Source organism: Balaenoptera musculus, chromosome 14 (genome assembly GCF_009873245.2).
Source record: "Balaenoptera musculus isolate JJ_BM4_2016_0621 chromosome 14, mBalMus1.pri.v3, whole genome shotgun sequence".
NCBI classification, from domain to species: Eukaryota; Metazoa; Chordata; class Mammalia; order Artiodactyla; family Balaenopteridae; genus Balaenoptera; species Balaenoptera musculus.
This window is the reverse complement of record NC_045798.1, coordinates 8,233,434-8,259,189: the sequence shown is the minus strand read 5'-3', so window position 1 is coordinate 8,259,189 and position 25,756 is coordinate 8,233,434. Positions and strand designations below refer to the sequence as shown.

General features: G+C 50.0%; 1 protein-coding gene across 1 annotated transcript; it reads left to right on the top strand.

Moving 5' to 3' along the window:
- The first annotated feature begins 8,173 nt into the window (after window positions 1-8,173).
- On the top strand, window positions 8,174-22,421 carry ORAI1 (ORAI calcium release-activated calcium modulator 1). Its single transcript, XM_036823792.1, has 2 exons — window positions 8,174-8,708; window positions 21,407-22,421. The coding sequence occupies exons 1-2, from the start codon at window positions 8,406-8,408 to the stop codon at window positions 22,013-22,015; spliced, it is 912 nt and encodes a 303-aa protein (XP_036679687.1). The 5' UTR covers window positions 8,174-8,405; the 3' UTR covers window positions 22,016-22,421.
- The last annotated feature ends 3,335 nt before the right edge of the window (window positions 22,422-25,756 follow it).

The window sequence follows — 25,756 nt, the reverse complement described above, 5'->3', positions numbered from 1 at the left end:
ACATTGCACTTGACAAGCCGTTTCTGGGATGCTGGGCATTTTTATGTGATTAGGCTGGAATAGTTCTTTGGGAAACAAATGCCCTCGGTCTAAAAGGCTTTTACAAGCCAGGGCAGGGGATTAAAGGCAGCCAGGCTGAGGAGAAATTCCAAGGTCAGGAGACAGCTGGGCATGGAGACTTTTAATCTAAACCTTAAACATTTTTATTTTTCACTCCCTGAACCCAGGGTGTCACTTTAAATACGTGTTTGGCAACATCTGTTGTTCTATTTTTCTTTTTAATTATACAAAGAGAGAGCCTGGAAACAGCTCAGCCCCAGGCCGGGGGAGGTAAAAAAAATTTGGCAGCAGTTGGATGCAGAGACACCAACTTAAAATCTAGTGGACTGAAGTCCTTTTGAAGGAGTGTGGAGACTACCCTGAACTTGGTGTGGTGAGCCCTGACTCAGGGTTTCTAAAAGGAGAATGACAGTCACCAGCTTAGAACAGAAAGAGGACAGATGGGCACGTCTGCAAGATAAAAATATCACTAGCACCAGCACTGCTCCAGCACCTTGAGTTTATTCCCAGGCCTCCGTCCTCTTCTTTCCTTTCATCCTCTGAGCAGAGAACAGCTAACTAGATGATTCATTCACATTTACAGGGTACTCCCTACTATATGCCAGGCACCAGGTTCAACTGTTTCTCCGTGTTATCTTGTTTTATGCAGTCAGCTATTCTGTGAGTAGATACTCATAGATATCATTATCCCCATTTTCTAGATGGGGGATCTGAGGCTTAGAGAGATTAAATATAACTCCAGCTCCCCAGTGTCGGACCTGGGCTTGTTTGCCCTCAAATCCATTCCTTGCCCTTCCTCTGTTTAGCTCTGTATCACAGGGAGGCCAACCTCTGCAGGCTGCCAAATCAACTGACTTCCTGTATAGATTGACCAATGGGAGTCAGTGATAGGAGCCTGGTGGGCGGGAGGAAGGGAGAAGCCTGGGTATTTCTCCCTCTCTCTGCCTCAGGTAATATTTCCAGTAGCAGCTACAGTTCCTATGTCTCCACCTCCCACCAGACAGGCCCACTGTGGGTCCACCTTCTGTTGGTGACCTCAATCCTTCCTGGTTACCAGAAATACCACCTCCTCCCTTGGTCCCTCCAATCCCAGGGGTGGTACTGGTCTTCCTGCTGTTGCTAATCTGTAGGTTCTTTACCCTCCCTCCCCTGTTTGCCTGCTTCCATGGTTCTTCCATTACCTAGGAAGCAATTCTTTGCATAAATTCCCCTATTCTAGTATCTGTTTTTCCTGGTTGGATTCTCACTGATTTTCTGCCTTTTGTGAATACTCACAGATTAGCCAATTCATCGGGTTCGGAATGAAACAATTCCCTCTCCTTGAGCACAGCACATCCCACAAAAGGGAAAAGAGTAACCACCATTTACCGAGCATTGCGCTCATTGCCAGACAAATGTTCTTTTGTGGAACAGTCATAGCAGCCCTTTCTGCCAAACCCCATTAATTACTATTCCCATTTGACAGGTGGGGCTCACAGAGGTTGGGTTGCTTGCCCAAAGTGGTACAGTTATAAACTGACAAAGCTGGGATTCTCATCGAGGAGCTCCTAGCTCCAAAATCTGCTTGTCTTTTTCTAATCTCTGCTGACATCTTGAACATACTTGCAGCTCCCTGATAAATCTATTAGAACTCAAGTCCCTTGGCTGACTGAAGATCCCACCTCAACTTACTCTAGGGTATGTATATGAGCTTCCTAGGGCTGCTGTAACAAAGTACCACAAACTGGGTGGCCAAGAACACCAGAAATTTATTGTCTCACTCTTTGGGAGGCCATAAGTCTGAAATCAAGGTATCAGCAGGGCCATGGTCCCTCTGAAGTCTCCATGGAAAGATCTGACCCAGGCCTCTCTCCCAGCTTCTGGAAGCCTCAGGCACTCCTTGGCTTGTGGATGGCCATCTTCTCCCTGTGTCTCTTCATATCGTCTTCTCTCTGGGCCTGCCTGTGTGTCCAAATCTCCCCTTTTTATAAGCACACTAGTCATATTGGATTTGGGCTCACTGTAATGACCTAATTTTAACTTGGTTACCTCTCTAAAGACCCTGTTTCCAAATAAGATCACGCTCCGAGGTACTGGGGGGACACAATTTGACTCATAACAGTCCTTCTTGACCCAGGTGCTCAGTCTCTACAGTGTGACCTAGTTGGTCCTATTTTAATTTTTTTTTTTCTTGGTGTCTCTGCACAGCTTGGGGGATCTTAGTTCCCTGACCAGGGATTGAACCCAGGCCCACGGCAGTGAAAGCGCTGAGTCCTAACCACTGGACTGCCAGGGAATTCCCGGACCTGTTTTTCTAATGGAGGATGCTAGACTTCCAGGAAGACCCCACCCCTTTAAGAGATGCAGTGATTCCCAAGTCACGTATGTATTCCAAACTTTATCCCAACATTTTACCCCAAAATATAGAGAGAGATGTAAAGTACCTAGTATAGCCAAACCAATTTGGAAAAGGAGGACAAAGTTGAAAGACTTAACCTACTTGACTTCAACACATTTTAAAGCTAGAGTAATCAAGAAAGTATATATTGGCATATTAGCAAATAGAGCAATGGAATAGAATAGAGAATCCAGAAACAGACCCTCAAGTATTGTCACTTGATTTCTGACAGAATGATCCATGCATTTCAATGGGGAAACTTTACTCCACTCAAAAATCAGTTTGAGATGGATCGTAGACATAAACATACAAGCGAAAACTCTAAAGCTTTTTACTATTTAAAACTTTTTTTTAATTAATTAATTAATTTATTTGGCTGTGCAGGGTCTTAGTTGCGGCATGCATGCATGTGGGATCTAGGGCATGCGGGATCTAGTTCCCTGACTAGGGATTGATCCCGGGCCCCCTGCATTGGGAGCGCAGAGTCTGAACTGCTGGACCACCAGGGAGGTCCTTCTAAAGCTTTTTAAAAATCTACGTTTTAAAATTTTAAAACATAGGTGAATATCTCCCTGACCTTGGGGTTGGCAAAGATTTCTTAGCCAGGACAGAAAAAGCACTAACCATAAAAGGCATGAGCACAGACACACAGTTCGAGCAATGGCTTCTGACCAGGGAGAAGAGTGAGCCCTAAAAACCCAGGGCCTGGGGAGCAGGGAGGCAGGGCAGGGGTTCCCCTGGACATGGTCTCTGAGCTTCAGACACAGAGAATCATTTTGAAATCAACACAAAACCTAATTCTGAATCTTGTAACCAGTCCCCTGCTTCCATCACCCAATTCTTTGACTCTGAAAGCCCTTGGATCACTCACTAATGCTGCCTTCCAGATGTCCTGTGGAGGTGGCACCAGGGCTGGGCAGCAGAGGGATTTCACACATTCTGTGTGACACATAGAAGGAGTCACAGGGAGGCCTACACCAGCTCCACAGAAGGAGAACTTTTGAACTGTTAGAAATAACTGGTACAGAAGGACGGCACTTCCCATCACCAGAGGTATACAAGCACTGGTCTATAAAGGCACGAGCTTAAGAAATGATGCCTCTGGACTTCCTGGTGGCGCAGTGGTTAAGAATCCGCCTGCCAGTGCAGGAGACAGGGGTTCGAGCCCTGGTCCAGGAAGATCCCACATGCCGCAGAGCAACTAAGCCCGTGTGCCACAACTACTGAGCCTGCGCTCTAGAGCCTGCGAGCCACAACTTCTGAGCCCACACGCCACATCTACTGAAGCCCCCGTGCTCCACAACAAGAGAAGCCACCACAGTGAGAAGCCCGCGCACCGCAGTGAAGAGTAGCCCCCGCTCGCCGCAACTAGAGAAAGCCCGCGCGCAGCAACGAAGACCCAACACAGCCAAAAATAATAAATAAATATACATAAATAAGAGACGATGGGGCTTCCCTGGTGGCGCAGTGATTGAGAATCTGCCTGCCAATGCAGGGGACACGGGTTCGAGCCCTGGTCTGGGAAGATCCCACATGCCGCGGAGCAACTGGGCCCGTGAGCCACAACTACTGAGCCTGCGCGTCTGGAGCCTGTGCTCCGCAACAAGAGAGGCCGCGGTAGTGAGAGGCCCGCGCACCGCAGTGAAGAGTAGCCCCCGCTCGCCGCAACTAGAGAAAGCCCTCGCACAGAAACGAAGACCCAACACAGCCAAAAATAAATAAATAAAAATTTATTAAAAAAAATGAAGGGCTTCCCTGGTGGCGCAGTGGTTGAGAGTCCGCCTGCCAATGCAGGGGACAGGGGTTCGAGCCCTGGTCTGGGAAGATCCCACATGCCACAGGGCAACTGGGCCCGTGAGCCACAACTACTGAGCCTGCGCGTCTGGAGCCCGTGCTCCGCAACAAGAGAGGCCACGATACTGAGAGGCCCGCGCACCGCGATGAGGAGTGGCCCCCGCTCGCCGCAACTGGAGAAAGCCCTCGCACAGAAACGAAGACCCAACACAGCCAAAAATATAAATAAATAAATAAATAAATAAATAAATAAATAAATAAATAAATAAATAAAAATTTAAAAAAAAAATGAGACGATGGCTCTTTTATTATTATTAATTTAGGGGTTTCAAACCTAGAGCAATCAGAGGGTAAGGCAGAGATGGGGGAAGGAAATAGAGGCAAGCAACCATGATGGGCTCTGACAGAATGCTCTCTTTTCAAACTGAAAGTGGGGAACTCTTTGAGGCCATTTTGGGCAGGAACGGGCAAGGTATTTCCTCTTTAGCTGGGCATCAGATTTACCCCTCCTAAAAATCTGCCTTGGGAAGGTGACTGGGTGTCCAGACTCAGGGTCCATGAATAGGTATTTGTAATATCTTTATTTTTGCTAAGGGTATTGGTTGCTCAGAGAGGTTAAGTAGTTTGCCCAAGGTCACACTGCAACTGAGTGGCCAAGGGAACAGCCAACCTTAACCACTGCAGAAGACTAAAAGTACTTAAAAGCTAAAGCTCATCTAGTTTGGTGGTTCTCAAACTTTACCCAAAAAACTTGCTAAAACTAAACTGTTTGGGTGGGTTTTAGTAACTTGCATTTAAAAAAATAGCTCTGGAGATTCTGATGCAGGGGTAGGGGTGACTTTGGTGGTAGTTAAGCCCCAGACTCTGGAGACCCACCAACTGGGTTTAATGTCCTGTACTACTACTTACTGGCTCTCTGTGCATTTTTCTCATCTGCAAAATGGTGATATACACCTGAAGCTAACACGATATTGTAAATCGACTACACTTCAATTTTTTTTAAATGGTGGTATTAATACGACAGGTTGTTGTAAGGAATTCTCGAGTTCAATATAATATATTCAATACAATAAAATAATAATAAACAACAAAATAATTTAACATACTTAATACAAGATAATATAGATATATTAACATAACAATGTATTTAATAAGTGTATCAATTATTCTATTTTATTAATATATTTTATATTATATATTTCTTTATAATAAGTATATAAAGTATTTACTAATAAAGAACTAGGAATAGTGCCTGTCACTCGTAAGTACTACTTAAGTGCTAAGTATTTTTTTTACCCCATGTGATGGGGAGCTTGCTACCACCCAAGGCAGCTCCTGCCGTCTTTGGTCAGCCCCAGGCTGTGCCCACTGGCCACAGTGGTGAAGCAGTTTGCAGCAGTCCCTTCAGCTGGATCTCTATACCCTCATACACAGAGTTGATTGAAAAATTCTATTTGGCTTTTTCAAATACAAACCCCAAAAGGCTGAGAGCACACACCCTCTAGCCACTAGGGGGAGCCATACATGGTGCTTGGAGGCACTGCCGGGGTGGGCCTCTGGGGTTCCCAGGCTCATTCTCCACTGGCTTGTTTGGTGTTCTTTGGGAAGGTGCTTTCTCTCTGGGGCCTCAGTTTCTGTTAAGTAGAGGCTTGGAATGGGGTGGGTGTATCTCATGGCCCCAACTAGCTCTAACAATAGTGGGGAAAAGTTATTAACCGCTGGCCCTTCAGGGCTCTAGGACCCTAGAGCAGGAAACAGGAATTACTCAGATGCTCACCCCTCTCCCAAGCCACCAACCCAAGTCTTGATAGTATTTTTGTTTTTCTTTTCTTTTGCTCTGTGCACGTGGTAGGACTCAAACCGCACAGAATTAGGAGAGTGGGAGGGGCATGATGTAGGATCTGGAGAAAGGAAACCTGGCCCCATCCCCACCCCAAAGCCCCCTGCTGAACTGCCACTCCCACCTCTTTTGTTCCTCCTTAATCAGCAAATCTTTCCTCCCAGCTTCCAGGCTCTTCCCTTCCAGACCTGCTAGCCTCCCTCAGGCCCCATGGGCCCTCAAAACGTTGTGTGTACCCAGTTCTGAGCTGGGGGGCTCTTAGAACCAAGGACATTTCATTATCTTTTTCACTGAACCTGTTCCTATTGGGAATCTCCGGTGTGCCATATCCTGTGAGAGGCCCTGGGTGATAAGGAAGTAATTTAAACAGAGGGGAACTTTGCTCTCAGACACTCATCTCCTGGGGGAGCCGGGGCGGGGGCGGGGCGAGGGGAGTACAGACAAACAGGTCAGTACATAAATTAAGTGATTTCAGATACTGTAGTGATCGAACTATAAGGGAAATAAAACAGGGCGAGGTGACAGAACATGAAATGGGGGCAACTTTAAACAGAGAAGGAAGGTCTCTCTTTGGAGGTGATATTTGAGCTGAGACACAGATGGTAAGTGAAAGAGGTAACAAGTACAAAGGCCACCAAAGAAACAAGCCCAATGGGGTGAGATTTAAAATTCCAAGTTTCCCGGTCTCATAAAAACAGAAAGGTCTCTGGGACAATCCCAGAGACTTTTGGGAGGAGGGGGCCTTCAGTTTTATCCCATAATGTGGGTGAGTGGAGGGGCGCCCTCTAGTGGTGACAAGAGTTAAATTTCACATAGCTGACCTGGAATGCCTCATGCTTGTGACTTGACTCTGGGCTAATTATGAGTTTCACTCATTCCTTTCTCTCCCACACTTATTCATTCAACAGATATTTACTGAGCAGTGTGCCAAGCAATACTCTAGATGCTGGGGGTAGAGCTGTCAAACCGACAGTGAAGGTCCCTGCCCTCCTGGAGTCGATACCCTAGGGAACATTTCTTAGCTCACTACTCTACCCCCACTTCCCCTCTGCCCTCCACTGTTCTGCAGCTTAGCTGGCCTCCTTATGATCCAACGGGCAGATATTGTTGCTTCAGCGTCTTTGCATCTGCTGTTCCCTTCCGCCCCTGGAAAGCAGGTCCCTGCTTCTTTGCATTGCTGGTTCGGGTCTCAGCTCAAAAGTGACCAAGTCAGAAAGATGTGAACTTATTTTGTTTGTTGTTTGCCTGTTCTCTTCACTAAAATATAAGATTCCATGGAAGTTACCATTTTCTTGGAATCCCTCAGCCTAGCGTTTGATAGGTGCGCAGCAAACTTACTGAATGGGTTTATGATCCTGCACCCCGGCTTGTTTCAGAAGATAGTGAACTGTAAGTGAACGAGTTGGACAAAACAAACCAAAAAAACCCCTGCCCTAAAACAACAACAACAACAACAAAACGCCTTGTCCAGAGCATTTTCAATTAAAATTGCAGCCCCTGCACTACCAGTGCCCCCTTTCCCTGCTTTATTTTTTTCTATACATGTATCACCTTCTAAACTATTATAGTTTACTCCTCGGTGTTTGCGTGTCTCCGCCACTAGAATGTAAGCTCCACGAAGGCAGGGGATTTTGTCCATTTTGTTCACCAGCCTACCCTCAGTGTCCAGAACAGTGTTGGCACCCAGCAGGTGCTCAATAAATAGAGAATGAATGAACTCCAGATCACAGTCTGCTCTTTTTTTCTGCAGACCTTGAGTCACCTTGTTCCAAGGGGGAAACGGGCTTCAGGAGGCGCCACCCAGGAGTTCGAGCTCTGGGAGAAGGGCCATTGGGGCAGCTGCGGAGATGGGAGGCGCCGGCAGCAGGAGAGCGGTGAGGCCCGGGTGCTGGGGCACTTCCAGGAAGAGGCGCGGGCGCTGACAGCCCAGGGCCAGGGACTGTGGGCGGTACCGTCCGATGGGACGAGTCACCTGACTCGCGCAGGCCACGCCCACCTCCTCGTAGGCGGGGCGCATGCAAATCAGCCCGCGGCGGCGGCCAATCGTGGCGCGCGCCGGGGGTCCAGGGCCCGGGGATCCGGGACGCTGGCTCGCGCGCAGGCTCTCGTCTCTGCAGCTCCGGGATTTTGCAAGCGGCGTGGCGGGTCTGTGAGCTCGTGCTGTAGTAGCTTCCTCGACCTCCTCGTCCTCGGCGGCCGGCCGGGTCAGGCCGGACCCGCGCAGGGGGCCAGGCGGCGGCTGCCTCAGGCGGAGGCGGAGGCGGAGGTGCGGGGAGGTGGGGGCCGCTGCCTTCGCAGGCGCCTGGGCCGGCCCGCGCCTTTTCAGCGTGCTCCATGCATCCGGAGCCCGCCCCGCCCCCGAGCAGCAACAGCCCCGAGCTTCCCCTCAGCTGCGGCAACACCACCAGCGGCAGCCGCCGGAGCCGCCGCCGCAGCGGGGACGGGGAGCCCCCGGGGTCGCCGTCGCCCCCGCCGCCCGCCGTGACCTACCCGGACTGGATCGGCCAGAGTTACTCGGAGGTGATGAGCCTAAACGAGCACTCGATGCAGGCGCTGTCCTGGCGCAAACTCTACTTGAGCCGCGCCAAGCTCAAAGCCTCCAGCCGGACCTCGGCTCTGCTCTCCGGCTTCGCCATGGTGAGCTCGGGCCACCCTGCCCTGCCCCCTTTCAGGTCTGGCCACTGTCGCCCGCAGCCCTGACGGGGCCCACAGGGGAGCTGGCTGGGCGGGCCAGGCGGGCTGGGGGTGAAGGGAAGAGCTGGGAGAAAGCTGTCGTGGACGCTGGAGGGGTCCAGAGGTGCTGGACATGAGAGGTGGAGAGGTGGGCGACAAGTGACACCCGATGTGGGAGACTGTGTATCATACACGTGTCCAGGGTTGGGGAGCTCAGATACCTTCAGATGGGCAAGCTTGATGCAGCAAGGAGGGAGAAACAGCAGGATCCTCGACGTAGATCTGTAAGAAGACATTCCCACATATGTTCAGGGGGAAAGGAAAGACAACGTGGTCTGATCTCTTTGGAAGCATGTATCAGGAGGTTGGGAGGTCAAGGACCCCTGAGCCGTCTCCCTACTTCCCCCACACTTGGGGCCAGGTTCTTTTATTACCTAGTAGAGGGGATTTCCCGACACCCTGTCTCCTATGGCATTTTCCGAGGCCTCAGCCTGGGGGTTTGACAACCGCTCCCCACCTCAGTTTCTTCTCCAGAAACTTGCCACTGAGTCACTGGGTGTGGGGGAGGAGCGTGGGACATGTTCCCATTGAATGGGCTCTTTCTTGATGTAGCCGGTGGGCTTAGTTTCTGCTCCCCATTCGGGCTGGGTCGGAGTGAGAACCAGCCTCTGGGGAGTGGGGTAGGTGAGGCTGCAAGTTGGGCTGAGAAGTGGCCCCGAGGATGCCTTCATGCTGGGGATCTTGGAGTCTCCCTGGGGCAGGGAGCTACAGAACAAGTCCTGATTATCACCTTTCAGTGACCTCAGCCTGCATGAATGGGGTCTGCTCCCCCTCCCCCAAGGTTTTTAGCCCAGAGCACTCTTGCCTCACCAGTGAGTGAGGTAAGCTCCTGGCCTTGAGGGAGGGAGTGGCTGCACCCTTCGTGTTTTCTTGGGAAAGGAGCGTGTCTGGCACTCTCCTTGTGCTCCGCAAACTAGTGGGCGATGCACGGGAGCAAGAGCTTTTTAGAAGCCCTTAGCAGTCCCAGAGCACCCTGGGGCCACGGTGGAAAGGCCAGGTGATTGAGGTTGGGGAAGAGCTCTCCCGGCTCTGCCACTTGCTGCCTGTGCGGCCTCAGACTAATAATCCCTATGTGGGCCTCGGTTTCTGAATTGGTGAATGAAGGCTGCTACTCAGGTTTCTCTGACTTTTAAGAATTTAATCGAGGAAGACTTTGAGAGGGGAGGAGAGAATGTGCGTTTGTAAGAAGTGTCACTCTAGCTTTTAATTTAGATCTATATGAAGGGATGCTGTTCTATCAGCTAAGAATTTAATAGAGGAAGCCTTTGAGAGGGGAGGAGAGAATGTATGTGTTTGTAAGAAGTGTCACTCTAGCTTTTAATTTAGGTCTATATGAAGGGATGCTGTTCTGTCAGCCCCAAATCCTAGGAATAGCTGACACTTAACAAGCACCCACTAGGTGCTTGGCACTGTGTAGGTTCCCTAACTTATGCACTAAGTCCTCGACCACCCTTTGAGGTAGTTTTGTCATGGGACTTTCCCGAGGCCACACAGCTCACCTGCTGGAGCGGGATTTGAACCCAGGACGGCTGACGTCCAGAACTCTCTTGGACACTTGTGCCATTTGTGGTGTATGGAGCTTTGAGCCATGTCCTGCCAGGGACCTGTTAGGAGCAGGCCTTGTAGGGAATGAGAAATAGAGCAGAAAAACTTCTCTTAAGCAAAATAAAATGTTACAGTTAGGGGGAAGGGAGTGACACCAGGGGGTGTCGGCTCTTCACAGCAGCTCTCTGGGTTTCAGATGGTGATATGCCTATTCCTCTTTTTCTTGGGGTCATAAATTCATAGCTGCCCAGGCCCCTTCCCACTCCAGGAGAAGTAAGGAGCTGATGGGTGAAGCTTTCCTGCCTTCTTGAATCGTCTCTTAGAAGCTGGGCCTTCTAATCAGATGTCACCTCCCTCTTCCTCTTGCTAAAAACAGTGTGGGGAAGTCAGGCAGCAGGGGCGGCCAGTGGCACTTGGTGGGCCTTGACTCAACCCAGGCTGTTTCTTGGGGACCTTTATTTTACCCAGTCGGGGTGGAGAAGGCTTCCTGGCGCCACTGATGAAATCCCCCAAATTCTGCCAGCAGGGAAGGCTAAACCCCATGACAGCCTCCGTTCTGCGGAAGCAGTTACCGGAGAGTGACTGCCTTTGCCATGAATCTGGAAATGAATGGGAGAGATGGCGTTGGGGTGGAGAGCGGGTGCTCAGCAGGGCGGGTCTGCCCGCACGCCGCTCCCCCCAAAGACACCCAGCCTCGTGAAGGATACTTGGAGAGGAAGGGGCGCCACGCAGCCAAGCGCCGTGGAAGCTAGAGTGAGCAGGTTTCCTGGACTACTTTCCCGTGGCCTGTGAGTCAGCACAACCAACTTCCTGCCCCCAGAGGGCTTCCTTCCTAGAGACCTGGAAAACCAGAAGAAGTGACATGACGTGACCTTTGATTTCCAAGGGTGGGAGAGTTGGTGAGGATGCCAGACTCACCTGCGCACAAGGTGAGATTCAGGGAGGGTCTCCCAAGAGCCTGGAGGGGATGGAGAGACTCCCCTTTCATGGGTGGAAGGGCCTGGCCAGGTGCCCTGATGCGCTGGGGAGATAGGCCATGGGACCTCAGACAGCGGCTTTACTCTTTGGGGCCAGTTTTCTCATGTGTGCAAAGGAGGCACGTATCCTGCTCTCCCATGGACTTGCATGCGGAGCCATTACAAGGTCCCACCGGGCCCACAAAGGATTGAGGAACTATCAGGATCTGATGACGTACACCTTAGCTGGACCCTCTCTAGTCTGCAGACAAGATTCCCATTCCTGATGGCATTTCCAGAAACAGCAGGCCTTGTCGGGCTCAGCATCCAGACTCTTAACCAGGGGCCCTGGATGTAGCACATGATAAGCAGCCTGCAAGTGCTCCTTGAGCCGAGGGTGCCATGACTCGGGCCATCTGTGCCTCAGTTTACCTCTCAGCAAGAGGCAGCCAGCCTCGGCCTGACCCTGTCCCCTTGGGGCCGTGGTGAGCACGCGCAGCCATCGTGGCGTGCTGGGGCGGGCAGCCTGTAACGTTAGCCTAAGCAGTAGATGATTGGGAAGGGTAAACAAAATGCTTTCTGTGACCTGGGATCAATTATTTTTGGATTATCTGCCTCCTCAAGTTCTCCACCTGCCAGCACCCTTTTGTTCCCAGGTTCCAGAGTGGGTTCAGAAGCTGCTTGGAATTTCTCTGAAAATGAGTTGGAAGGAAGGGCTCAAATCATAAGACATTATTGAGCCTCTGTGACATGTTCCGAGTTCAGGGGGCATGGAGATGAGCAACAAATTACTCGTATGGTGCTCATTATTTTTTTTTTTTTTTAAATATTTATTTATTTATTTATTTTATTTTTGCTGCATCGGGTCTTAGTTGTGGTTTGTGGGATCCTCCACTGCGGCACGTGGGCTTCTCTCTAGTTGTGGCCCGCGTGCTCAGTAGTTTCGGTGTGCGGGCTTAGTTGCCCCACGGCATGTGGGATCTTAGTTCCCCGACCAGGGATCGAACCTGCGTCCCCTGCTTTGGAAGGCAGATTCTTTATTTTATTTTATCTTTTTATTTTTGGTTGCATTGGGTCTTCGTTGCTGCGCGCGGGCTTTTCTCTAGTTGCAGCGCGCGGGCTTTTCTCTAGTTGCAGCAAGCGGGGGCTACTCTTCATTGTGGTGCGCGGGCTTCTCATTGCGGTGGCTTCTGTTGTTGAGGAGCACGGGCTCTAGGCACGCAGGCTTCAGTAGTTGCCGCTTGTGGGCTAACTCAGTAGTTGTGGCTCTTGGGCTCTAGAGTGCAGGCTCAGTAGTTGTGGCGCACGGGCTTAGTTGTTTTGCGGCATGTGGAATCTTCCCGGACCAGGGCTCAAACCCCTGTCCCCTGCATTGGCAGGCAGATTCTTAACCACTGCCCCACCAGGGAAGTCCCGGTGCTCGTTACTCATGGTAATCATTGCCATTGTTGATTGGGCTCTTGGAATTGGCTAGACATTGTACTAAGTATGCTCCTTGTACTATCTCTTGTGATCTTCACAGCCTGGGGAGTGAGGGTAGGTGTGGTTCCCCAGTGAATGACTTGTCTGAGGTTACCTGGCTGGTAAGCTGCGGGGCCCTGTGACCATGGTGTGGCCCCACTGCTACGGGAGAGGAAGCACCAGAGAGAGTGGTGGGAGGACAGAGCTGGGAGGCTCGCGTATTGTAGAGCAGAGTAAGAACAGGGACTCTAGAGCCACACAACTTGGGTTCAAATCCCGGCTCTACCACTTATAACTGTGAGATCCTGGGGAAGTTGCTTAATGTCTCTGGGCCTCAGCTTCCTCTTCTGTAAAGTGGGGGTAATAGTAATACCAACCTCATAGGCTTGGTGTGAGGATTCATTTGTATTTGCAAAGCACTTAGAATGTACCTGGTCCCGGTATGATGGAAACTCTCTCACCCTTGTTCCCATGATGTTGGGAATGCTTTTTTTTTTGGCCATGCTGCGGCATGTGGGATCCTAGTTCCCCCACCAGGAATTGAATCCGGGCCCACGACAGTGAAAGCACTGAACCTTAACCACTGGACCGCCAGGGAATTCCCAGGGCTTCTTTTATAAGGGTTAACTGATTTAGAAGAATGTGATTCCAGCTAAGCCTTGGGGGTGGTAGAGTTAGGACTTGGGGAAGAACCCTCTATCAGAGGAAGTATTAGGAGCAAAGTTACTAAGGCGAGGAATTATAGGGTCTCCAGGAAAAGGCAGAAAGTGTGGTGTGGCTGGAGTTGAGGGTGTGTTGGGGATAGTAGAGGAAGATGAATCTAGCCAGACTAGATGGTGCAGGGCCTTGACTTGCTGTTTGAGACGTTTGAACTCTGGTATCGGCAATGGGGAGCCATGGAAGGTTTTGGAGCAGAGGAGTTCCATGATGCATTCTTGAATAAAGTTGAAGATGTTACTATTTACTGAACACCAGGCAAGAGCCTGGACCCTTTTCTTTCATTCTTACTTAAGCCTCAGAACAGCTCTTAAACATATGTACTGTCGCCTCCGCAGAGGCTTACAGAGGTTCTGATCACCCAGCTAGTAGAGTTCAAGCCCCGGTCCGTCTGACTTGGAGTCTTTTCTACTCAACCACCCTCTCACCGTTTCCCTTGTTGTTAGTTGAAAACTGGGCCTTTGAAGTCTTCCAGATGTGCAGTTCTGCACTCTGGGCCGTGTACAAATGGAATTTTGCTGAATGCTCCAAGGGGAAGGCACTCCCTGCCTAGCTGAGAAGCCTTTTGGAAAACTTCACAAGTGCCTGTGGCACGTGTCTGGAATTTTCAGCCAGGGTCTGTGTTGAGCTCTGCTGATTTCTGCTGGGTCCAGGGCTGATGAAGAAGAGCTCTAGGGCTTCCCAAGGTGGCACTGTGGTAATTAATGTTGGGAAGGCGATTCCCTGGAGAAATGAAACTGAGAAAGTTTAAACAAGAGCAAGTTTCTCCCTGGTGGAACTTCTTCTGGGAGGCCTTTAATATGCTCCCCAGAAGGGATGCCTTAAGCTGATAGAACCACGGGAATTCCCTGGCAGTCCAGTGGTTAGGACTCCATGCTTTCACTGCCAACGGCGTGGGTTCAGTCCCTGGTCGGGGAACTGAGATCCCGAAAGCTGTGCGGTGTGGCCAAAAAAAACAAAAAGAAAACGGATGGAACCACAAACTCTTCAGAGGAGAATCTTCTGGGACTGTGGTTTGACAGCCCTCTTTGGGAGCATTGGTCTAACCCAGGAACGGACCAACTTTTTCTATAAAGTAAATATTTTCAGCTTTGCGGGCCACACAGTCTCAGTGGTAACTTACAGGTGTCCCCTACTTTTCGAAAGTTTGCTTTACGCCACCTCGCTTTTACGAAAGACCTACGTTAGTACCTGTTTTCACTAACCTGAAAAAACCCAAAGAGAATTTTTACTTTTACCAAAAAAGGGTAAAAAGTGAAAATAGCATGCAGCATTTGGTTTGCAGCGAGCCGTTATAGAGGCAGCAGGCACCCCGAGGGGTGAGACTGGCACCACCAAACTCCTTTCCCGGGAACCGCACTCAGCATCTCTGCATCAAGTCGCCAGAGCTTTGAGCTGTGTCTGTGAGCATCTGTGCTTTAATCTCGGTTTATTTGTGCGTCTGTTAGCAAGATGTCTCCTAAGGTAATTGCTCCATCCCTTTAGTCCATTTCCCCTTACAAAAGGTTTCAGAGGTGCATTATAGGGGGAAACCTGTACTCAATTCTGCTATTTTAGCTCGAAAGCAGCCACAGACCTTAGATAAATGAGTAGGCATGGCTGTGTGCCAGTAAAACTTTATTTGCAAAGAAGTACACTGAAGGCCAGTTTGGCGACCCCTGATTTAAGTGGTCTCCAAACTTTTTGAGTGCACACCCCGCTCAAAATATTGTCAACACTAGGCTCAGTATTTGTATACATATGTATGCACACTATGTGTATATGTATACATAGGTATGCACACTATGTGTATATGTATACATATATGTATGGTAATGAATGATATGTGTGCTAATAAAACATGAGTATTAAAAGGTACATAGGGGACTTCCCTGGCGGTCCAGTGGTTAAGACTCCACACTTCCACTGCAGGGGCACGGGTTCAATCCTTGGTTGGGGAACTAAGATCCCACAAGCTGTGCGGCCAGATAGAAAAAAAAAAAAAGTACATTAAGACAAATCAAAACAACAACAAAAAAAGTACATAAAAATACAACATTGAAAAGTTGAAAGGATGAGCTGAAAAAGGAATGTCATGAGAGTTGTTAGGGTTTCCAATGGATTACATAGGATTGTCTTTGGACACTTTAGAAACCCTGGGCTGAAATACCCGAAGGTCAAGTCTTGCCTTTAATATTCATTTACTGAGGCCCCTAGAGGGACAAGGCCCAGTGCTGGAAGCTGGAGAAACAGGGAAGTAGAGTGGAGGAAACCAGACGTGTCATTACATCTTCAGAACGTGTTTGGCAAGTGCAGTGGTGGAGGAGCGTTGGTGGAGGGACACTTATCACTGTCTGAAAATACTTGCCTAAACGTTTAGTACCTGTCATCCTCGCTGGGGCAGGGATTCTGCTGTCTTCCTGCTTTCTCTCCAGCGGAGCCACAAGATCCTTAAGGCACATAGTAAGTTCTCAATGAAAGTTGTCCGTGAGGGGAATTCTCTGGCGGTCCAGTGGTTAGGACTCCGCACTTTCACTCCTGAGGGCACAGGTTCAATCCCTGGTTGAGGAACTAAGATCCCTTAAGCTGCGCAGCGCAGCCAAAAAAAAAAATGTCCGTGAACGAATGAATGGCCCCGTCCTCACCTGGGAGGCCATGGAACAGGGGTGACTTGGAAGGTAAAAACCTGAGGACGTCAAAATTAGCCAGGTGAAGAGAAAGGCTAGGCCTGTTCTCTACCCCCTCCCCGCAACCTGCAGGTTCAACCTGTTAGTGGCTTGTGACATTGAGTGAGTTGCAACCAGCAGGTTTTTTGTGTGTGTGTGTGTGGTTTTTTTTTTTTTTTTTTTTTAATAAGAGTGGAATGAAATAGAAAGCAGCAGCATGCATCACGTGTTGTGAGAGGAGCCTGGATTAGCATGCTTTAAGGATAATTATTGTTTGGGGAAACTTGTTTCTGTTATAAATGGGTATGTGTCTATTTATGGAAACCTTTGGAATACTGGTCTGTGGTGGTCAAAAGAGTTTGCAAATTACTGGATGAGCCCTCAATCCTCTCTTAATAGATAGTTTGCATCGGAGGGGGGGCCAGCAGGCTCAGGCAGCGCTGGGTGACCCAGGGTGACTGTGGCTTGGCGGCGCCAGTGAACAGGAGAAGCCCAGGCTTGGGAAAGGAGAGTTGTGTCTTCCAGCTGTTGGGCGCCCGGGTCAGGCCAGGCATGGGAAGGCTGCCTTGGAAGGGCCTGGCCTCGGCGCCAGGTGGCAGGGGTCTCCATGGAGCCCAACAGGAGTGAGAAGAGTGGTTGGCATCTGGGCGTGGTGGGCAGACACCCAGCAAGGCCAGCGAGGCCCTACCCTTCTCAGGAGCCTCTTCTTGGCTCGTGCTTGAGGTTTGGTGTCCCCGTGGTGGGGTGGTGGTGTCAGAGGTCCGCGGACCAGAGTGAGGTGGGGCTGTCCATCCCTCCGCCCTTCCTCACCCTTTAGGACCCACATGGCCAGGTTTAAGCAGGCCCGTGGCTGGCTGGGAGCTGTTTATTTTAGGTTAACGGCCCAGCACTCTGGCTATATTTACCTTGCGAAGCTGCTTGCAATCTGATCTGATCTCTCTGGGACTCAGCTGGGGCCCTGGGAGTCGCCTGCCAGATTCCGAGAGGCCCCCCCCTGGCTTTACCCTCCCTGCCCTTGGGGAGGTTTCCTAAGTGGGACACATTGTGAAAAAAGCAGTAGTTTTTATTCCTGTGAACAGTTTTCATGAGGAGCCGTCATTTGTGCCAGCCATTCGTTTGCACAGCCCCAGGACACTGAGCTCGGTCCCCAATGTGGGAACAGCACACACAGCCCGCCAGCGTGCTCCAAGTCCCAGGAACGGTAGGGTCCGGCGAGGATGACGGGGTTTCTTCCGGAGCACGGCAAGGCCCCTTCCTTCTCCTCAGAAGGCCCAGCGTCACAGGCTGAGCTGCCCAGGCTCCCCACCAGCCCAAGACCTCGGGGGAAATTCTGGTGTCCCCAGGCCAGGTGTGTCCCAACAGCTGTGTGTACGGCTCTGGCGCCTGGGGGTCCGGCAAGGTGGTCTCTGTCCTGCCAAGGTGGCCATCTCGCCAGCTGTGCCGTGGGGCACACATTCTCCTTGTACCCAGGGTTTGGAGCTGGAGCAGGCCAGGCGCAGAGTGGGGGTCTGAGCCCCTCACCCTCCCCAGGGAGCAGAACACGGGCACACGGGGTCAGCTCTCACCAGCCTCAGCTGAGGGCGTGCAGGGGCTGTTTGTCTTCCACTTTAAGCCCCGCGTTTTTGTTTTTAACTAAGATTTATTGAGTACCTTCTGGGGGCTGGCCCTTTGTTAAAACCCATGTCAAGACCTCATTTAATCCCCTCAGTGATTGTCTTAGTCTGTCTGGGCTGCTATAACAGAATACCACAGACTGGGTGGCTTATAAACAACAGATGTTTATTTCTCACAGTTCTGGAGACTAGAAGTCCAAGGTCAAGGTGCCAGCAGATTCAGTGTCTGGTGAGGGGCTGGCTTCCTGATTCATAGACACTGACTACTGTCCTCACCTGGCAGGAGTGGTGAGGGGGTCTCTGCTGGGGGTGACTCTCCTATAAGGGCACTAGGGCACCACCCCCATGACACAGTCACCCCCAAAGGCCCTACCTCCTCACACCATCACCTTGGGGGTTAGGATTTAAAATATGAATTTAGAGGGTTTACAGACATTCAGTCTGTAGTAGCAGGTGTGAGGAAAATGCTATTACCCCTTTGCACAGAGCCTCAGTTTCCTCATTTGTAAAAAAGTAATAATAGTGTTGCTAGTAATCATTGACACTTTATTAAGCATATATATATATATATGCGCCAGGTCTTGTGCTAAGGGCTTTGTATTCACTAATCTGTTGAATCCTCATAACAGCCCCTATTTTATAGATGTAGAACCTGTGGCATAGAGAGGTCACCAGCTTTGTAAGTGGAGGAGCCAGTTCACTCTTAATGGCTCTGTAGAGGTAGAGATACCAGGCTTAAGGGAACAGATTGGTTACCTGTATATGTGTGTGTCGTTCCCCCTGCCGCCGTATAGACCCCCAGCACCCAGCTCAGGGCCTGATGCGCCTAATGGGTCCGGACATTTCAGGTGAGTGAATCAGTAGCCAGTGGACCTGAGGCAGCCAAGCAACAGACTCTCCTGCTGGTCCTTTCTCCGGTTTCAGGTTCCGGGGCAGCAGGCCAAAACAGGAAGAGGAAGTGCTGGGGGTGGGGATGTGGCAGGAGGTACGCCCTGCCGGAGGTGCCCCCCTTTTCCAGTGTGGTCAGGCCTGAGGACAGAGACCAGGGAGCCCGGGGTGCAGCCCTTAACCTGCCGTGCCCTGGTGGCCTGCCCTGCTGCCCTGCGTCCCTCACCCGCATGTGCTAAGCAATCTCAGCATTGGCCTTAGGCCACCAGTGAGTGATCCTAAAAATGGTCAGAATCCTCATGGCACTGCCCCAGATTTATATGGGCTTGAAACATTTTACAAACTCCTGGGATGAAAAGTTTATACAATCATCAGTTGTGGGAATTCTAAGACAAAAGTCTGTGACTCCTGTTGAAATTGTCTGCAAAGTCATATGACTGTATATACCTGGCTGTCTTAAGGAGTATCCAATATTTTCACCAAATTCTCAAAGTGTCCAACCCCAAATCAGCTCTAGACGGTGACCTTAATTTTGCCACATACCCTCCTTTTTCAGAGACAACAGGGAAGGTCTTGACCAAGGTCACCCAGGGAAGCAGGGGTGTTTCTGGAGCCAAAACCCAGGGCTGCCAATTTGGCTTTGGTGTTCTCAGGCCGGACAGGAGGATAGAAACCCAGAGGGTTTCATATCAAGACACTGGGATTGAGGGTGAGGTTTTCAAACTGAATAACAATAATAATAGTAAAGCCTCTTTTTTGGAGGGTTTACTCTGTGCTAGGCACTAAGTATTTGATGTGGGATTAACTCAGTCCTCACAACTCTCTGAGTTATGTACCAGTCTTTTTTTTTTTTTTTGGCCACACCGCGCAACTTGTGGGATCTTAGTTCCCCGACTAGGGATTGAACCTGGGCCCCGGCAGTGAAAGCACCTTGTCCTAACCGCTGGACTGCCAGGGAATTCCCCCAATTTTCTATTTTTTAATTATTAATTAATTAATTGATTAATTTTGGCTGCTCCGGGTCTTAGTTGCGGCATGCGGGATCTAGTTCCCTGACCAGGGATCAAACCTGGGCCCCCTGCATTGGGAGTGCGGAGTCTTACCCACTGGACCCCCAGGGAAGTCCCACAATATTCTGTTTTTTTACAGATAAGGAAACTTAGGCCCAGAAATTTGAAGGAACTTGCCAGAGCCTCACAGACTAATAAAGGGCAGAGCAGTCAGGGCTCAAAGCAGGCAGCCTGGCACCAGAGCCCGTGCTCCTAACCACTGCCCTGCACTGCCTTTCCAGGCCTAGGAAGGCTGTGGAGGTACAAGAAATGAAGGCAAACAGGGCCAGGCATTACAAACAAGAAAGCTGGGAAGGAAGGAGCCCACCCGCTCCCCAGGAGTAAGGAGGGGTCGGGGCAGGTGTGGGGCTCGTGGGTACATTTCAGCATCAGGCCTCCCCCTTCTGAGCCTGGCACACACAGCGAACCCTTTATGAAGGGTCATTCTCCTTAATGCTGTTGCCATTGGCACTTGCTTCCCCACTCCCTCCAGCCTCGGCAGGCAGACCCTGGCAGTGTGCCCACTGCCCGCTTCTCCTGGCCCATATCTGATGAGCTGGCTTCTTCACATGGGGGTGATTTGCAAGGCCCAGGTGAGAGGAGGTGGGTGGCCGGCCTGGAGCATGCCCCTGGTGACCCCGGATCCACAGGTCTCCAGGAACTGGGGAGCAGCTAGTGCATCAGCCCTGGGGCTTGCCGACTGCACCGCAGCACCCAGCCAGAGCCCATCTCTTCTGGGAAGCCTCTCTTAATTCCTTCTTGGTTGGTGCACTGTGTTCTCAGAAAGGGCCTGGGCATGACCTGGGAGGGCCTTCATCCCTTCACCCCACCCCTCTCCGTGTCCCCAGAGCAGGGCGTAAGGAAACCTCTGCTTGGGACTTCCGTGGTGGCGCAGTGGTTAAGAATCCGCCTGCCAATGCAGGAGACACGGGTTCGAGCCCTGGTCCAGGAAGATCCCACATGCTGTGGAGCAACTAAGCCCATGCACCCCAGCTACTGAGCCCGCGTGCTGCAACTACTGAAGCCCGCGTGCCTAGAGCCGGTGCTCGGCAACAGGAGAAGCCACCGCAATGAGAAGCCCATGCACCACAATGAAGAGTAGCCCCCGCTCGCCGCAACTAGAGAAAGCCTGTGTGCAGCAACGAAGACCCAACACAGCCAAAAATAAATAAAATAAATTTATTTTTAAAAATAGAATAATTTTCAAAAAGAAACCTCTGCTTGGGAATTGGGAGTGTGGTGCCAACAGGGAGGGAGCCTTTTTTCATTCATGTAAACTTTTTCTGTCATAGTGAAATTTACATAAAACTTACCATTTTAACCATTTGTGATGATTACTATTTGGGAGGTGTTTGCCATCTACCAGGAGCTCTCATTTAATTGTTAAAATAATCCTATGAACTGATACGATATCCCTACTTTACAAATAGGAGAGTTGAGGCACAGAGAGGTTCAGTGACTTTCCCAAGGACACATAGCTCGTGAGTGGCAGAACTGGGATTCAAATCCAGGCAGCCCGGGCTCCAAGCCTGCGCTCTCTACCAGTACTTTCTGCCACTTCTCAACCCTAAGTGGGTGGGTCTTATAATCCCCATTATACAGATATGGACACTGAGGCTCAGAGAGGCCAAGTGACTTACCCAGGTTCCCAGAGCTTGATGGGAGGAGAGCTTCTGAGCCATGACTATCCTGTCACTTAGCCCACCTCTTCCTCCCCCCCAACCCCAGGTGGCGATGGTGGAGGTGCAGCTGGACGCTGACCACGACTACCCGCCGGGGCTGCTTATCGCCTTCAGCGCCTGCACCACGGTGCTGGTGGCCGTGCACCTGTTTGCGCTCATGATCAGCACCTGCATCCTGCCCAATATCGAGGCGGTGAGCAACGTGCACAACCTCAACTCGGTCAAAGAGTCTCCCCACGAGCGCATGCACCGCCACATCGAGCTCGCCTGGGCCTTCTCCACTGTCATTGGCACGCTGCTGTTCCTGGCTGAGGTCGTGCTGCTCTGCTGGGTCAAGTTCTTGCCTCTCAAGAAACAGCCGGGTCAGGCACGGCCCACCAGCAAGCCCCCGGCCAGCGGCGCGGCCGCCAACGTCAGCGGCAGCACCGGCGGCATCACCCCAGGCCAGGCCGCCGCCATCGCCTCCACCACCATCATGGTCCCCTTCGGCCTCATCTTCATCGTCTTTGCTGTCCACTTCTACCGCTCACTGGTCAGCCATAAGACGGACCGACAGTTCCAGGAGCTCAATGAGCTGGCCGAGTTTGCCCGCCTGCAGGACCAGCTGGACCACAGAGGGGACCACCCCCTGACCCCCGGCAGCCACTATGCCTAAGCCCTCCTGGGCTGGGCACTTCGGAGCTTTGGCCTTACGCCCTTCCCCACGACCTTGTCCTGGCCCAGCCTCAAGGACAGCCTGTGTAGGGGGCTGGGCTTTTGTCAGGGGGCAGAGAGTGGAGGGAAGAGGCCTTTTTTAAAGAGAAATTACTGCACTTTGAAACTTTCCTCTAAGAGAATAAGCACTTCCTGTTCTTCCAGCTCCAGGTTCACCTCCTGTTCGGAAGCCACCGGTGGGAGCCAGAGAGGGGACAAACGCTCCCTTTGTCCCTCCTCCTCCCCTGTGCCAGTGCCACCTGGATGCCTCCTGTCCTTTCCGTCTTGACCCCCCTCCCCATTCAGTGTCGATTGTGTGCGTGTGTGTGCGTGTGCGAACACGGAAATATACTCATAAGGGACACCTCCTCTTGTGTCTGTATTTGTTGGGTCTGGACTGCCTGGTATTTCTCCTGGTGCCCCAATAGGTGAGCCTCTAAACAAAAAAAATTTTTTCAACATTTTGGGAAATTTCAAACCTACCCCCAAAAGTTCCATGAAGAGTAACTGAAATATATATACAGTCAATTCTTATTCACAGTGGTTCTGTTCTATAGTCACAGAACACTGAATTAGTGAGTATTTCTCCTAAGAGAAATATGGGGTTATATTCCTGCGAGCCTCTGGTCACAACATTTTTGTCAACCAATCAAAACACAGCCTTGTTTTTTGTGTGTTTCTTTTTAAAGACGCCTTAATATATGTTATATATAACATTGAACTTATATGCTATCGCTATCACAACAGCACTATCACTCATTTGTGACTGAAACTTACATAACACACGTATTTTCTCCATAAGGCACATCACAGCCTTCCTGTGCTCTGAACACTAGACAGCACTTCATTGTAACCCTTGGGGACCATTTTAAATAGTGAAATCACCAACAAAAAGCACCAAAATGTGAAAAATGTAGCACTAAATAGACTGTGAAAAGGATACTTGTTTACAGCATGAGCTGAAAGAAGGCAGAGGGTCCCCCCTGTTTGACCTCAGCAGTAGGCAAATTCACAAATACTGAACCGTGAATAATGAGAATGACAGTATGTTTTTCCCCCTGAGGCATATGCATTAGTTACAGATTTCTTCCTTAAAACAAGGACATTCCTCTACATAACCACAATTCAATGATCAAATTCAGGAAATTTGACATTGATGTGATACTATTATCTAATACAACATTCGTTTTCAGTTTCCCTGTTGTCCCAATCATGTCCTTTCTTGAAGTGATTTTTCCATCCAGGATCATGCATTGCATTGAGTTGTCATGTCTGTTTAGTCACCTTTTATTTGGGACAGCCTTTCTTTGTCCTTTGTAATATCAACATTTTTGAAGAGTCTGAGCCAGTGGTTTTGTAGAATGCTGCCTCTGTCTTGTTTCTCTGATACTTCCTCATCTTTATGATCAGGTTGTGCATTTTGGGAGGAATATTTTCTCCATTTTGCAGATGACAAAAATTGATGTCCAAAGAGGATAAGTTTTCGAGCCTGGAAATCTGGCTCAGAGCCTAGACACTCAAAAAATCTTACGTAGACTGATTCTGGCTTTGCTTAAGAAATCGGAAGATCCAGCAGCAGCATTACTGGGCCCGCCTTCTTGCAGAGCAACAATGAACAGGAGCTGAGTTGCAGCTACCTCTTACCCAGGAGATGTATTTGCCACAGTCCCCACCACTCCCTATTGTCTGATACCAGCCCAGCTTCATATGTTACTTACCTGGCCCCAGAGGGCCTTTGTGTTTGACAGCTCGTTCTGTCCCATAAACCTGATATAGAAAGTGGTTTGTTTTTTTTTTTTAGAAAGTGGTTTTATAAAAACAAAGTGCTCTGGCTGAAGTGAAAGTTGGTTGTGGGAAAGTGTGGCCTTAAGCTTTTGTCTTTCTGTGCAGACTTGGACATGGCCACAGCAGCTTGGTGGGCTGAGTGGGGGAGGGGGCCCTCCTTTATCCTATTGCAGCTTCTTGCCTCCATCCTGCATCACATACACCAGGACCCACCCTCCCCTGTCCCCAGAAGGCCCTCTGACTGGGACCGAGTAGGGTGGGGCAGGTGCCCCTGTGTGAAACGCTCCACTGCTCCCCAGAGAAAACCTGGGCATCTTCCATCCTTCCCCTAAGATACCCACCTCCCTGCATCTGCAGAGATCTGGGATCCCGCTGGAATAATTTCTGGGCTAAACTTGCCTGAACTCAAGAATCATCAGATTGGCTTGTAAAAAGTGGATTTCCAAGCTCTACTGCAGGTTCCAGTTCAAGTTGGTCTGGGTGTCTTTGGAATCTCTTTTTCATAAGCACTTCAGGTACTCAGACTCAGGCAACTTAGGGAAACACGGACAGTTAAGAACACAGTCTTTAATTTCAATTTTATGTTTTGAATAGATAATACATTCATAGGTTCCAAACACAGCAGTGAAAAATTGCTGTCCCTTCCCTGTTCCCAGGTTCCCAATTCTCCCCAGAGACAACCATTGTTGCCAGTTTATTTTGTTCCCATCTAGAGATTTTATACATAAACAAGTACACATCCTACCTTTTCTGAAAAAATGGTAGTTTTCTATACGCACTGCCACTGTTCTCACCTTAAGAGCAGACAGGCCTAAGTTTAAGCACAGTCACTTTCTAGTTTGGTGACTTGTGAGTCTCCCTGAACCTCATGTTTCCTCCTCTAAAATGACATGAATAATAGCAGGACACCTCATAGGTTGTTGAGGGGTCATGGGAGAGCAGCCGTGTAAAGCTCTCAGTGCTGGGCCTAGCACTGAGTGGCTCTGTGTCTGGTTAGTTATGTGTCCAGAGGCAGCCAGGCTCAGCTTCCCGGCTTCAGAGGTACCGACAGAACCATGCCGTGGGTCGGGCCACCTGCTTGGGGTTTAGACGGCAGAGAGAACTTCAGCATCAGTGAACGCTTTACTACATGCCGGGTACTTGCTGAGGGCTTTATGAACATCGTGGTATTTCAGGGTTATTTCATGGTATTACACCATTGAAGTTGGGTTGAATAATTCTTCTGTAGAGTGTTTACATCATAACATGTTTAGCAGGATCACAACCTCTACCCACTGGGTGCCAGTAGAATTCTTCCCTGCCAGTTGTGACAACCAAAAATGTCTCCAGACTTTGCCAGATGTTCCGGGGGAAGGAAAGGGGACAAAACCACCCTCCCTCAGGTTAGAACCACACCTTATTTCATTCTTCCAGTAACCACAGTAACCCCTGGTGGTAAGTACTGTTATTGTCCCATATTAGAGGAGAGGAAACTTGAAGAACAGAGAGGTTGGGTGACGTACACAAGAACACACAGCTAATAAGTCATTGCTGGGATTCACACTCAAGGAGTCACTGCAGAACTCCTGTTCCTACCCATTATGTAAGAGTTCCTCTTATCTTGCAGGAATTTTGTCTAGAATTATGCAAAGCCCTTCCCAGAAATCTGCTTTACAACTAACCTTAATACGTGTTATTTGTTATTTTTACATCTGCTAGCAAATCCTCAAAACACCTCTGTGAGATCTCTGAAGTCCCATTTTACAGATGGGGCAACTGAGGTCACTTACTTAGGATCACAAAGCCAGTAAGTCAGAGGTTCTCTGCCCCAGCTGCACATTAGAGTCAGCTGGGGAGCTTTTTGAAGGCCCAGGCCTCACCCCAGACAGATGAGAATCTCTGGGCATGGGATCCGGACATTCCTAGCTTTTAAATCTCC